This window comes from Lutra lutra, chromosome 5 (assembly GCF_902655055.1).
Source record: "Lutra lutra chromosome 5, mLutLut1.2, whole genome shotgun sequence".
Lineage (NCBI taxonomy): Eukaryota > Metazoa > Chordata > Mammalia > Carnivora > Mustelidae > Lutra > Lutra lutra.
The window spans coordinates 101,446,169-101,459,166 of record NC_062282.1 but is presented as its reverse complement, the minus strand read 5'-3'; the positions used below and the strand labels follow the sequence as shown (position 1 = coordinate 101,459,166).

The following is a 12,998-nucleotide window of genomic DNA, read 5'->3' as shown; positions in this document are numbered from 1 at the left end:
AAGAAGACTGAAAGGGGTGGGAGACCTAAGAGTCCACAGGATTTAGCAGTATTTCCGGTGGACTGTGAGAATGACAGAGAGGTGGGGGCATGACCTCAGAGTCCCTGAGCACAAGCAGTGTGTTCTGCTACCGTAGGACAGAGCACAGCAACTGAACTTCTGTGGCTCTGCCTGCAGGTGCCTCTTCTTCCCACCCACCACGTAAGCCTTTGGTGGGGGGGGAATGGGTCGGGTTCATCTTTGTACACCTAGGACACTGCCTTGCATAGAGTAGGCTTTCAATAATGTCTGTAGAAATGGATTTAGCATAATTCCATCAGAGCAGAATAGGAAGGAAAGCTAACATTCGGTGTACGAGCCAGGCTCCATAGCTCAGGGGTTAGAGCACTGGTCTTGTGTACAAGCCGTAACAAAATCTCCTCTCCTATGTGCATTTATTGTGCTTTTTTGAGATCCCATGCTAAGCACTGGGGGATTCCATGATGGGTAAGAGAAGAAGCCGTAGTTGAAATAATAATTGAAAGAATGCCTACATGAGATAAACAGTCTGGGGGGCTAAGTATTAAGAATTTTCTTTGGTTCATGGCTTCTAACCCTGTTGAGAGTCAGTTGCAGTATGTGGTTTGGCTTCTCCTTCACAGACGGAGTGATGCCTTGACCCAGAACTTGCCACTACATCCCGCGTGGCTGACTCCTTAGTGCACATCTAAAGTTGTGTGCAAGGGTGTACCCAGAAGACCTCTCCAGCCCATTCTTCTCCGAGCAGCAAAAAACAAAACCAAAGAATGACACCAACTTTTTGAATACTGCCCTCTCTAACTAGGGGGAGCTCCTGAGCACTAGTGATATCCTTCATTGAGTCACGGATCTACTACTACCCAAGACCTTACTTGCTTTCCTCCTTCCAAAGCACAGAGTTAGGCTCCTCAGCTTCCAAAGTAAATGGCCTCTGTATATAAAGTCAGAGTGGGTTTAAATTGCTTACGACATTAGCAAGGATGAAATAAACGGAACCAATTGGTTAGGGCTGCAGAAGGAGGCGAGGTAGTAAGGTCAGATATTTTTTAAATGAAAAACAGGTAAGCAGATAGAAAGTAGCATTAATTAAATCACCATCAGGGTATGTGCTATGGTGAGAAAAAAATAATAAAATGAATAAAATAAAATAAATAAGAATAATAAAAATAAAATTAAATGAAAAACTAAATCACCATCAGATGAGGAGACAGCAGGGTCATGCCCATCATTATTCACATTAATCACCCTAGAACACTAGAGATGATCAAGAATTCAAATTAAACCTCTAGGAATGGAAGTAATAGGTCTACCTTAAAAACAGATGTTAAAAATTGGTCATGCCAAGGCCTAACCCAGCCTGCAGAGCTTGTGGCCAAGCTTCTGCCACAGTATCTTCAAAACAGATTTTTTTTTTAAACAGTCACCAACATTTAAGAACTGGGGGATTCCCCCTTTTTAAAAAAAAAAAAAAAAAAAAAAAAAAAAAAAAAAAAAAAAACCAGAGATGTGTGGGTTCTTGGAAAAAGCAGACTAGCAATCCTGGGCTCAGGTATCCATGTGAACACACAGGCTGTCTCTGATTAATCCCTGCCCTCTGGGAGACAGGCCATGTTCTCACCAGGTTACTGAAGTATCTAGCACTCGCTATGGGATCCTCAATCCCAAGTCCACTCCCAGGTCTCTCCTGTTTCCTGCCAAGCCCTCAAGGCAGATGGTGCCCCAGAGGAAGAGGAAAGGGAGCTGTTACCTTCAACTCTGTTGTCACCCGTCTCCATTTGGGATTCCACAGAGTGGCTGCTTCTGTCAGTAATATCATTCGAAATCCCACTGGGACAACAAGACCTTCAGACTGTTTCCTGTTTTGAACTTGAACTTGTACATCTCCATGTTCCCTTGTCTCTTTTTACTGTTCATTTTGAAATTACCTTCTTTAATATTTAAGAGGTCCTCCTAGACTCAGTAATCCAGGATTTAATGAATTTCCCAGTCATTTCTTAGATTTGGGTCCTCCTCCCATTTCCAGGAGAGTCCTCTTTAAAAGCAAAATTATCTTATAGGGACTCCATTTTCACTGCTGTTTTCAGCTGCTCATGTTCTGGCCATGTCCAAATTCATCATGTCTTTTGTAACATGTAGCAAGGTAAACATTTCCTAAAGTTCTTCTAACAGCACCGAAAGCAGAGAAACTTACCTGTGGGTATTAGCATGAAGATAACTTTCTCCAATGCCAAGATGCAAACCAGGAAATCCAGACATCTGTATGACCCTGGCTAATACAGCAATTCCCTCAATACAGTGTAAATAAGATATTTACAACTGGAGGGCTGTGCTAACCTAAATGTCTATGATGCCACTCAAAAGCATATGCTTGAACAGTGTAGTGCCCTTGAGTCCTTAAGGATAATGCTTTCTATTTTGCTCCCTGACATGGACAGGGGCTTGGCTGGCTTTTATTAAAGCTGCTACGTATCAGTTAGCAACTCCATGAAACAGTACCAGCATCATCTTACTGTTGTCCAGAGACAAACCCCTTCTACCGAGAGGAGGAAAGCTGTGGTTGCCTTCATCCTGGCATTTGGCAGACTGCCCTCCTAATGTCCAGCTTAATGGCAAATGTGGTCTAAGGCAGGCACAGATAACTCTGAAAGAGGTCACATAAGTGGGACAGATCTGTATTTCAAGCAGTGACTATAAAGTGAGCATCACACCTTCACCACGATGCATACACTATGTTGATCTAGAAGATAAGACAGTTGTCTCTATGCTGTGTCTAATCTTTGACCCATCAGCAGGTCATCTGGGCCTGTCATAACACCCAAGAAGGCACAGTTTGCTTCTCTTTCAGCTCTCTGGTTTTGACCAAACTTGGGTTTCTTTAAAGGTGTGGTATGAATTTGTTTTCTCTCCTGTCATGGTCCTCACCTCCCATAGGACAAACAAAATGGTCCCACCTTCCTACTTAGATCCCAGAGAAAAACACACACAGGCTGCTTGACAAATCAGTGGGTTGTCATGAAATATGCAATATAGACAGCTCGAATGGCTCAGAGCCATGGGGACTTGTCTAAGGCCTCTAGCTATCCTCTGGAGTAGCCCCGTGAAGCAATCTCTGAGCTTTATGCAACCTGGCATCAGCGTCCTGATGAAAGCAACATGCTTAACAGGGTGAAGAAGCCTGCTGGGCCAACCTGACAAGCACAGATGAGCAGGGGGGACACTCTACCAACCTCTTCCTCTCCCAAATCCAACCCTGGGCAGGCATGCTTCTTTGATTTCTCTGAATGGCAAAACAGAAACTTCATTAAGCTTTGACTGTGCTAAAACCAGCTGGAATTGATGACATGTGCTAGTGGTTCCCAACTGTCCTATCTATCAATGGATGATAAATAAGAACCATTTTAGAGAGCCGCCATTATAATGCCCACATTGGTACTACATCTTGGATTCTTTCCTTTAACAGGGCCTAATGCTCCACAAGGCTGACAAAGTTAATTGATGACATCTTCCTTCTTTAAGTGAGTCATTCTGGACTGCAAGATGCTGTGTAAAAGATGTTATAAAATACTCGTTTTACTTCTAGCCTAACTCTGTGCCAGCCATGAGATTCATGTACCACACTATAAAGATAAATTTTACATGAGTAATCTTAGTAATTAGTAGTCATTATAGTAGAAATAAGAATCTTCTTTAAATCTTAGATACCACGATGATGTTCTCTTGTTTGGCAGAAGGAACATCATGATAGTTATGAATGGGGCTAGCAGTGGGTACACCAGGGATGGACCAATGGAAGTGGGACAAGATTCTTGAAGAGACCTGCTATTCCCAGCATTAACATCTGAGTGGCTGGGAAGGCATGGTCAGGAAAGGGGTGGGAGAGATCTGGAAGATATACCACGATGGCCAGACAACAGAGAGTCACTTGAGGGGCTGAGGAGAGTGCTTGCCCACCAACCAGTCCCAAGGTACTTCAGTATTTTTTACATTAACAATTAACAATTGAATTGGCAATCAGCAACTGAATGAGCTGACCACCACTCCCGGCTATAAATCAACACATTTCATGCTTGTTAAACCAAATGAGAGGGAACACGGCAATCACCAATACTACTGGAAATACAAGGGGTAGGCTCTTGCCAATGGCTACTTAATTTCACAAGGACTTTAAGGCATTTTTCAAAGATACGTGGTACCCAACCTTTTAAAATGTGCATCACATGACCATATACTTACAACAGCTGCAAAGATGTATTTCTGGTCTTTTTCTTGTAAAAAGAGCAGCACATCAGTTAGAAGTAGAGCCAGGATATCTTCAAAGAAAAGATATTGCCAGTATTAATGAAGCAAACCACAGTTCAAATGCCCTTATCAAATATTCGGATTTCATGGTGGAAATGTAAATCAATTTATTAAAAATAAGAAGACTAAAATTTAGCCTAATTGTGGAACTGTTATAAAAATGCCCTTATTTATGACAGCCAGAGAGAAACTCTACAGACAAATCAGATTAGCCGTGTAAGCATGCATGTAACTATAGGTATTGCTAAATCTCCAGCAACATTTAATACTGGAGTTTTCAAAATGGAAAAGAACTATCCAATAAACAAAGGTTCTAATAGAACAGAGCAAATGCTTACCTTTAGAAAAAGAACCTTAATCCTAACTATTAGAGGGCAGCTTCTGCCTTAATTTATGTGTGCAAATCTGTTGATTCATTCCATCTAGACCTGAGTAGAGTTTGAGATCCTGTATGCACCCAAACAAATTGTACACAGGAACCCACCTTCACTAGCTGACTAAACATCTAACACAGAATTAGCAAACTGCTGATGTGAAGAACTGAACCAAGAGCAAAGGACTTGCAGCGCTGGGGTCTACAGACTGGCTAATAATTTAGCTTGGTTAATGTTCTAACAGTGGCTCACGTTTGAGTGGCAACATTGCTGATCCACAAATCCCATTTCAATCATTAGCTGCAAACACTGTGAAAACTTCACAGTCCTACAAAGGGTTACATCTGAGTTCCCTTGGAGTAACTAGTTCCCTTGGAGTAATTAACAATCTCTTCCTCTCACTTATCTGAGGATGTTACTAAGATACATTAAAAACAAGGCGAGCAAATGGGAGGTTCTTAACCCTGATGCCACAGCAGAGCCACGTGGGGACCTTTAAGCATCCCTAGGCTTGGGCTTCATCCCCAGACCAATAAAATCAGAATCTCTGGGAGAAGACTTGAAGATCGGCAATTTTTTTTTTTTTTTAACTCCCAAGGTGATTCTGTAGTGTGCGATCCGAGCTGAGAAAGCCTGGACCAGGTAGGAGGCTCCCTATAGAATCAGTCCCTTAGAACTGAATAAATGGTTTTAGACTCTAACTAGATTAACACAGTCAGGTTAATGCCAGTTAACACCAAGCAGTAGCACTGAGGAAAAGTTTGTACCACTGTGAGCAGGTATATTTCTGCATCTTGTGACTCCGTACGGAATATGACCTTCAGAGCTCAGTCCTCCCCTCACTGGTGTGACAGCCCCCTGCTGGCTTGCCACACAGACCCTAGGTGTATAGACCTACTGCCTCATTTTCAACACATTACACTTGCCAGAGTAACATTTCTGGGCCAATAATTACCAGAATTCTCAGCTCCTTTCATTCCAATACCTCAAAGTGCAAATTCATAAAACGTACAGGAAGGGCTTTGCTTGGGGCAGTGAACTCCCACCCAAGATACATAGCATTTGCTTACTAAAGTTCATGACTTGGTCCTTTCCCACTTCTCCAGGGTTTGTGTGGTGCCTGCCATCTCTGAACCACTCTCCTTTTGAAAATCTGTCCTGCTAAATGAGTAACATATGTCAGAGGAAGAGAAAGGATACCTTTGAATCGACCTGTCGCAGTTTTCCAGTAAACAAGGCCTTCATGTAAGAGAGTCCTTTCTTTACTTATCAGTGCTTGCTTCCTAAACACATTGCCGTTTTTGAGCTTTGTGTAGGTTTTGTTTTCGATCTTATTTAGGATCTCCAGCCATTTTTGGTTTTTCTCATACTCGCTGACTTTTAAATCCACTGACGCAATCATGTCTTTAATTAAGCCCAGAGCTTTGCACAAGTCTTTATGTTCTTCACTTCTTTCTGCATGGGAAAAAGAACACTATAGAATAATCGAAAGTGCAGAGAAAGATTTTTTTTTCAGTTTTAAATGCAATTAAAATCATACAAAGAGCAAAAAATCACACCACAAAAATGCTGGATTAGGTTCAAATACCTTATTATCTATCACTCTTCACCCTTCCTCCCCAAAAGGAACTGTTACAAGATTTAATTATAAAAGATTTATTTGTCAGATATGGTTCAGCAAAATACTATCAGTAAGATATCTGCGGGTTTTTTTTTTTTTAAAGATTTTATTTATTTATTCGACAGAGAGAGATCACAAGTAGGCAGAGAGAGAGGAGAAAGCAGGCTCCCTGCCAAGCAGAGAGCCTGATGCGGGACTCGATCCCAAGACCCTGAGATCATGAACTGAACCGAAGGCAGAGGCTTAACCCACTGAGCCACCCAGGCGCCCAGATGTCTAAGTTCTAAGGATTGGCCTGACCTGCCCCAAGAGCAATGAGTATGTTATATACTAACCTAGGCTTTCTTTCCACCTTCCAAGACACAGGTAATCAAGTAATCCCTTCAATGAATTTCTTAGGACTTGGCCAACCTGAGGCCCAAATGAGAATCCTCTCATGAAAGGGAGCTGCAGGGGGACTTGAACAGGCCCCAGACTCATTTGCCTTCCTGAATCCCTCCCTCCCTAGAAAAAAATATTCAAGATGATATTTCAACATCTTTTCAGACTAAAAAAATGGGACAAAGGTACTATGCCTTGTGGGTCAGCCATACTCATGGCAACAGTAGATAATCATTGATTCCAGTTATTACTCTTTAAAACATGGGCCATCTGCTCATATCTCCCAATTGTCTCAAGAAAAAGCCCTGGAAGAGTTTCTGGAACAGCCTCCTAGAACTCCAGATGAAATGGAATTTAACTATTGTCTTATTGGATGATAAGGAGCACCTAGTTCATGTTTACTGAGGCAAACCGAAGGGAAAGTTTCAAGAGGTCAGAAGGTGCCAGAAGGAGAGGAGAACAGAAAAACTGGGAGAGAAAACAAAAGCCTACAGCAGCAGAAATCAACACACAGAAACAGCAGTCAAGTGAGATGAGAACAAGTCCTCAGTCTGACCATTTCCAGGTTCTCAATGTCCTCCACGCATGAAGGTTATTCCAGAAAACCAAGGAACAAATCCTGACAGGGATCTTTCACAAAGAAGATACTCTCTTTCTCACTGTCTGTGAAAGTGTCCTCTTTACTATACTTACCAACCCACAAAGGTTCTCCTTTCCAAAGAGCGTATTCGTAAATAAGAAAGAGGAGTAAAGAAAATAAAAGTTGAGTTACAAAGTAACTTGGGGTGAGACCAAGAAAAGGCTCAGTCTTTGACCTTCAGGGTCAAATTATTGTCTTGTAATGGCAGGCTATCCTAAGTGACACAGCACCGACCTTACCTGGGAGTCTTGCTAGGTACACTGGATTTGCACCTCAGACTTCGCTGAAGCAGAATCTGCATGTAAGCAAGTTCTGCAGGAGAAGACGATCCCTAAAGAAGTCTGAGAAGCATTGTTGTAAGCAAGTCACCTAAACCAATGTTCCCAGGAGACAGAGAGAGCGAGAACCGACTAGCAGTTAAGGTCTGACCCAAGGAAGCAATGTCCATTCATTCACTCAGCCACCATGAAAGCTATACCCAGAAAGCCCCAAGTCATGCTTATCGTTTCTGACAGGAAGTAGGTCATGACTGTTCTTCAGTACTAGGAATTTGGTGTGGGATGATTCTTAGAGTATCAGTAGCTGACCTAACACAATCTGGCAGATTTTAGTCTTTGGGGTATCGTACTTAACTCTATTTTTTAAATTTTATTTATTTATTTGAGAGAGAGAGAGAATGAGAGGGGGAAGGTCCCAAGGAGACGACCCTCCTGCTGAGCAGGGAGCCCGACCCGGGACCGGATCCCAGGACTCCAGGATCATGACCCTAGCTGAAGGCAGTTGCTCAACCAACTGAGCCATCCAGGTGCCCTTAACTCCACTCTTAAGACAATATGAAGATTGTACAAACTGAAAGCCTTGGAGGCACCTGGGTGGTGCAGTTGGTTAAACATCTGAGTCTTGATCTCAGGGCTGTGAGTTCAGGCTCTGTTTTGGACTTTGCATTGCATGTGGAGCCTACTTAAAAAAAAAAAAAAAGTCTTAATTTTGTTTTCATTATTTCTCTGTGAACAACACTTATGAGGCTTTTCTCTTCATATTGTGCTTCTATTTTATGTTGACTTACAGGGAGCGCTAAAAATGGGATACAAGGAGCAGAGGCTACCATTTGTGCCTGAACTTAGTTCTTAATGTGACTGAAAAAAGGAAACACTAATTCATGCATTTCTACGTGCCTAGATCGCTTCCCAAAAAGAGGATGTTAGAGGTTGACTTTTTTAGAGGGGGCATTTAAGATCTCATTACCCCTTTCATTACCTCCAAGTCAACTGGTCATGACAAAGGTAATAAAAACAGCTCCCACTTAGTGAGTCCTTTGTTTACACCAGGCTCTGTCCTGGGCATTTTATGCAACAATCTCATTTAATCCCCACAACATCCCTGAAGATTATTAGTCTCACTTAGTAATGGCGAAACCCGAGGCTCCTTTAACGGACTTGCCCAACAAATGCACAGTAAAACCAAGCATATGCAATGGCAATCCCAGTTTACATGATTCCAAACCCAAGCCCTTGTTAACCTAACATGCCACCATCCAACAGACACTTTACTCAAGATCAATAAGCTAGCTGGAAGAACATTTTTATTTTTTCGTTCATTGCACTGGGATGGTTTTATTTCTTGATAGCCTCTTCTGTTGTTACCAGTCACCGCATTAGGCATTCAAGATCCAGTTGTGAACCAGACACAGGCCTTCTCGATCCTTTAAGGAGCTTACAGTCCAGCCATGTGATTGTTAGCTTCCTAAAAGATGCCTAGATGTTACCCCAGGTCTTTGATGAATGACAGAGTTAAAAAGATCTCCCTAATAAATCATTTTCAACCTAATAATTCACTGCTTGGAAGATATAACATCTGGTGATAGGATCCAGGGGCGTGTGTTATCACACTACTGAGTCGGTAATGGAAGATGAGGAGGCAGAGGTATTAAGAAGATCTGGACATGGGGAAACTGAAGAGGGGATAGGCAGAGTCAAAGAAAGAAGAACACTGTTTGGCTTAGGCTGCTTGAAGCAATTCAGACTATACCCAAAGCTACATTATAAAAGAGAGCTTCTCAAAAAGGATCCAAATCCAAAGGCTCTAAAAAGTTTTCCCATAATCAACAGTCTTCATGAATCCCAGGCCACGAGCATTTGTATCTGTTGATGACACCTCGGCTATGTTTAAAATTAAGGCAAGTGGCCAAGAGGCAAAATGTTTACCCTAGAAGTTACAACTCACCCTTTGTGTACTGCAAAATCCTTTCCACGAGGACTGGGTACTTTGTGATGCGCTGAGTGACTAGCAGAATGCATTCTGGGATTCCTCGGCGTCGAGCCAGAAGATTACTATTTCGAAGCTTAAAAATAGACATAAACTTTTCATACATAGAAACAGTATTTTCTTTCAAGGTCTGAGTTTAATCATACAAAGAATCGGCCACTGTATTGTTCTATTCCGATACAAGATTAATAGGCATTATCATTAATTAAAACTTGATTCATGGTCATTAAATCACACGCTTTGCCATTAATCTCTCAGCAACATAACTCTCCAAGATTAAGAAGTTTCAAGTTACACTGATATATTTGCAGTTAATTCCAAAAGTAAGCAAGTTTCACCAAGTGTTAAGATTATGAAGAGCAAAAGTTTTGGAAAATAGTCACAAATCAAAGTTACACTTTGATTGTGAGTTTGCGATTACCGATGGTTTTTCTAACCACTCTTCCTTTACATTTGTTATTACTCATCACAGAACTTACAGTTCCCTCTAATCAGGTCAACTTTCTTCCTAAAAATTTCATAGTATTCTTTAAGTTTTCAAGTTCTCAATACTCATGTATGTGCTGTGGGGGAGGGGGAGAATCTGTTAACATTCTCAAAATAAAAGAAAAAAAATGTACAATTCACGGAACTCTAAAGGACAGATATCTTCAACAAATAAACTGGACACCAAAAAACAAATAAAGGGATGGGGAACATCCAAAATTAAAAGAGATTTAAAAGATATATCTCTGATAGACAATACATAAACTTTAGTTGGTTTCTGGCTTAAGTAATCCAATTTCATTTCATTTTCTAGGGAAATCTAAATACTGAGGATGTTAAAGAATAATTCTTTATATATATTTTTAAGATTTTATTTATTTATTTGACAGAGATCACAAGTAGGTAGAGAGGCAGGCAGAGAGAGAGGGGAAGCAGATTCCCTGCTAAGCTAAAGAATAATTCTTGGGGCACCTGGGTCACTCAGTGGGTTAAGCCTCTGCCTTCGGCTCAGGTCATGATCTCAGGGTCCTGGGATCAAGCCCCACATCGGGCTCTCTGCTCAGTGGGGAGCCTGCTTCCCCCTCTCTCTTTGCCTGCCTCTCTGACTACTTGTGATCTCTCTCTCTCCGTCAAATAAATAAAATCTTTAAAAAAAAAAAAGAATTCTTAATTGTGATAATGTCCTTGTAACTTTTAAAAGACGCATTATTTAGAGATATGTATTATATACATGCCAAATTATATAATGTTCAGGATTTGCTTCAAATGAATCCAGTGGGCATGGGATTGATTCTCTATTTTTATAAGGTTCTTCTGATTTATTACATCTCAGGACATGAAATAACAACCCAGGATATTACAAAGTTGCTCAGAAGGTTGGATGACACTTTACAAATATAAGATACAAAAAGGAAATGATTTGGGAGAAATATTTTGCTAAGACAGAAAAAGAGACTTTCTGTCTTTGCCACGAGCCTATCCCTTTCTTCTCCTTCCCTGAAAATCAGCACCTAGATGTGAAACTTGTTTAAGGTCATGTAACAAGAAAGCATGAACTATTCCCCATGCTGGTTTACCACTTTGCTATAGTTTAAAAATACTTGCCTTAATAAAATTCTGAAACTTTTTATTTTGTTGGAGTTCTTTAAAGAGGCTGACAGCTTCTTTGTGATGGCTACAGAATTCTCCATATATTTTCTTCATTTGATTTGCATTTTCTTCTGAAAACTGAGAATGACATTTCAATGATGATTTATAAATTTAATTAGTTCTAAACATTGAAAAGAACATGCAGTTTTCATATATTTCAATATATTCTTGGCAAATAAAGAATAAACATAAAATTTCTGAACACTATCCCTTCTTCTTCCCAGACACCTTTTAAATTAGACTAAGAAGTTGCCAAGAGGTAAGGGAAAGACGGTATTGAACAAATTATACTGTATTGAACTAATTCAATGATCAGATACCAAATGCAAAACATTTGTTACCTTTTATACTTTTTTAAGTGTTTATGTGACTTTATCATTTCAACTTATTATTTTATTACTTTTTTAGACTAAAGGAAAGCTATGTTGAAAATTTGGGGGTGCTCAAGAAGGTTTGACCTCTCATGGGTTGACATTTACATTTGGTGAACTGACCAGGTCTGTGGACTCAGGCCTCAATTTGGAATTTGATCTTTGTCAATATATCACAAATGGATGAAGAGGCAGGTAAAAGGGAAAGATGAATACTCAGATTGCCACTTTATTAACTGATGGACCAAAGTAGAGATATGGGCTGGATATGTCAATAAGTTTGACTTGTGGAAACATCTCTGTTGAAAAATCTAGATGGGAACCAAATCAGATTCATAGGGTGGTATAGAGGTAACAAACTGAATTACTTGAATGCCAATATTTTACCCTCTGTCACATACAATATTATCGCAACAGAAACCAGAAAATATCCACCCAGCCCCTGGCAAGTACTTCAACTTTATATCACCCTCTCTGATCTTTTCATCTTTGCTTACAATTTTATCTATGCTCTAGGCCAATATGTCTCAAGAGCTGATTCTTAAATTACCTATGATTGCTAAAAAACAAAATAAAAACAAACAAACAAAAACTCAGATACTAATCTAACAAAGTACACACAGGCCTTCTATGCTGACAACTATACAATGCTGGTGAAAAAAAAAAAAAAAACTAAAAACGTAAATCAACCATGCTCATAGATGGGAAGACACAACATAGTAAAGATGTCAATCTCCCAAATTGTTCTACAGGTTTAATGCAGTCCTCATCAGAATCCCAGCAAGTTTTTCCTTAAAAATACATACAGAAAAGATTACTATACAATTTAGATAGAAAGATAAAAGAATAACTAAAAACAATTTTGAAAAAAAAAATAAAGTAGAAGGACTCAGTCTACCCAAGTTCAAGATGTATTATATAGCTACAATAATTAAGACTGTGTGAAAGGATAGACACACAGATTAGCAGAGCAGAGTCAGAGCCCAAAATGCCCAATGGACTTATTTCCAACAAATGGCATTGGTGCAATTAGACATCCATAGACAAAAAACAAAAAGTGAATCCTGACATGTGGTTCATGTCTTAAACAAAAATAAACTCAAAATGGATCACCAACTTAAGTGTAAAACACAAAACTGTAAAACTTTTACAAAACTACATAGAAGAAAATCTTTTGAGATCTCAGCTAAACAAAAAGTTCTAAGACTTGAGACCAAAACCATGATCTTTAAAAGCAAAAAGTGAAAGAATGAACTTCATCAAACTTAGAGACTGAGAGAACAAGTTACAGACTTAAGAAAATGTTTGCAAATCACATAGCTGACAAAGGACTAGGATCTAGAATACATAAAGAAATTTGAATTTTCAACAGTAGGAAAAACAATCCAATTAGA

The 12,998-nt window shown here is 40.0% G+C and overlaps 1 protein-coding gene across 11 annotated transcripts in view; it reads right to left on the bottom strand.

Annotated features, from left to right (window-relative positions):
* The window catches only part of ARHGEF28 (Rho guanine nucleotide exchange factor 28), a 314,675-nt gene that overhangs the window by 51,414 nt on the left and 250,263 nt on the right, over positions 1-12,998 (bottom strand). For all 11 annotated transcript variants that reach the window (XR_007127439.1, XM_047729921.1, XM_047729911.1 and 8 more), the window contains 4 exons: positions 11,189-11,311; positions 9,557-9,674; positions 5,892-6,146; positions 4,252-4,328 (listed from right to left, as the gene is read on the bottom strand). Coding sequence is in view for 10 of the 11 variants with exons in the window: in XM_047729921.1 (XP_047585877.1) it covers positions 4,252-4,328; positions 5,892-6,146; positions 9,557-9,674; positions 11,189-11,311 (573 nt within the window). In the remaining variant the exon portion in view is untranslated. The remainder of the gene's footprint in view (positions 1-4,251; positions 4,329-5,891; positions 6,147-9,556; positions 9,675-11,188; positions 11,312-12,998) is intronic.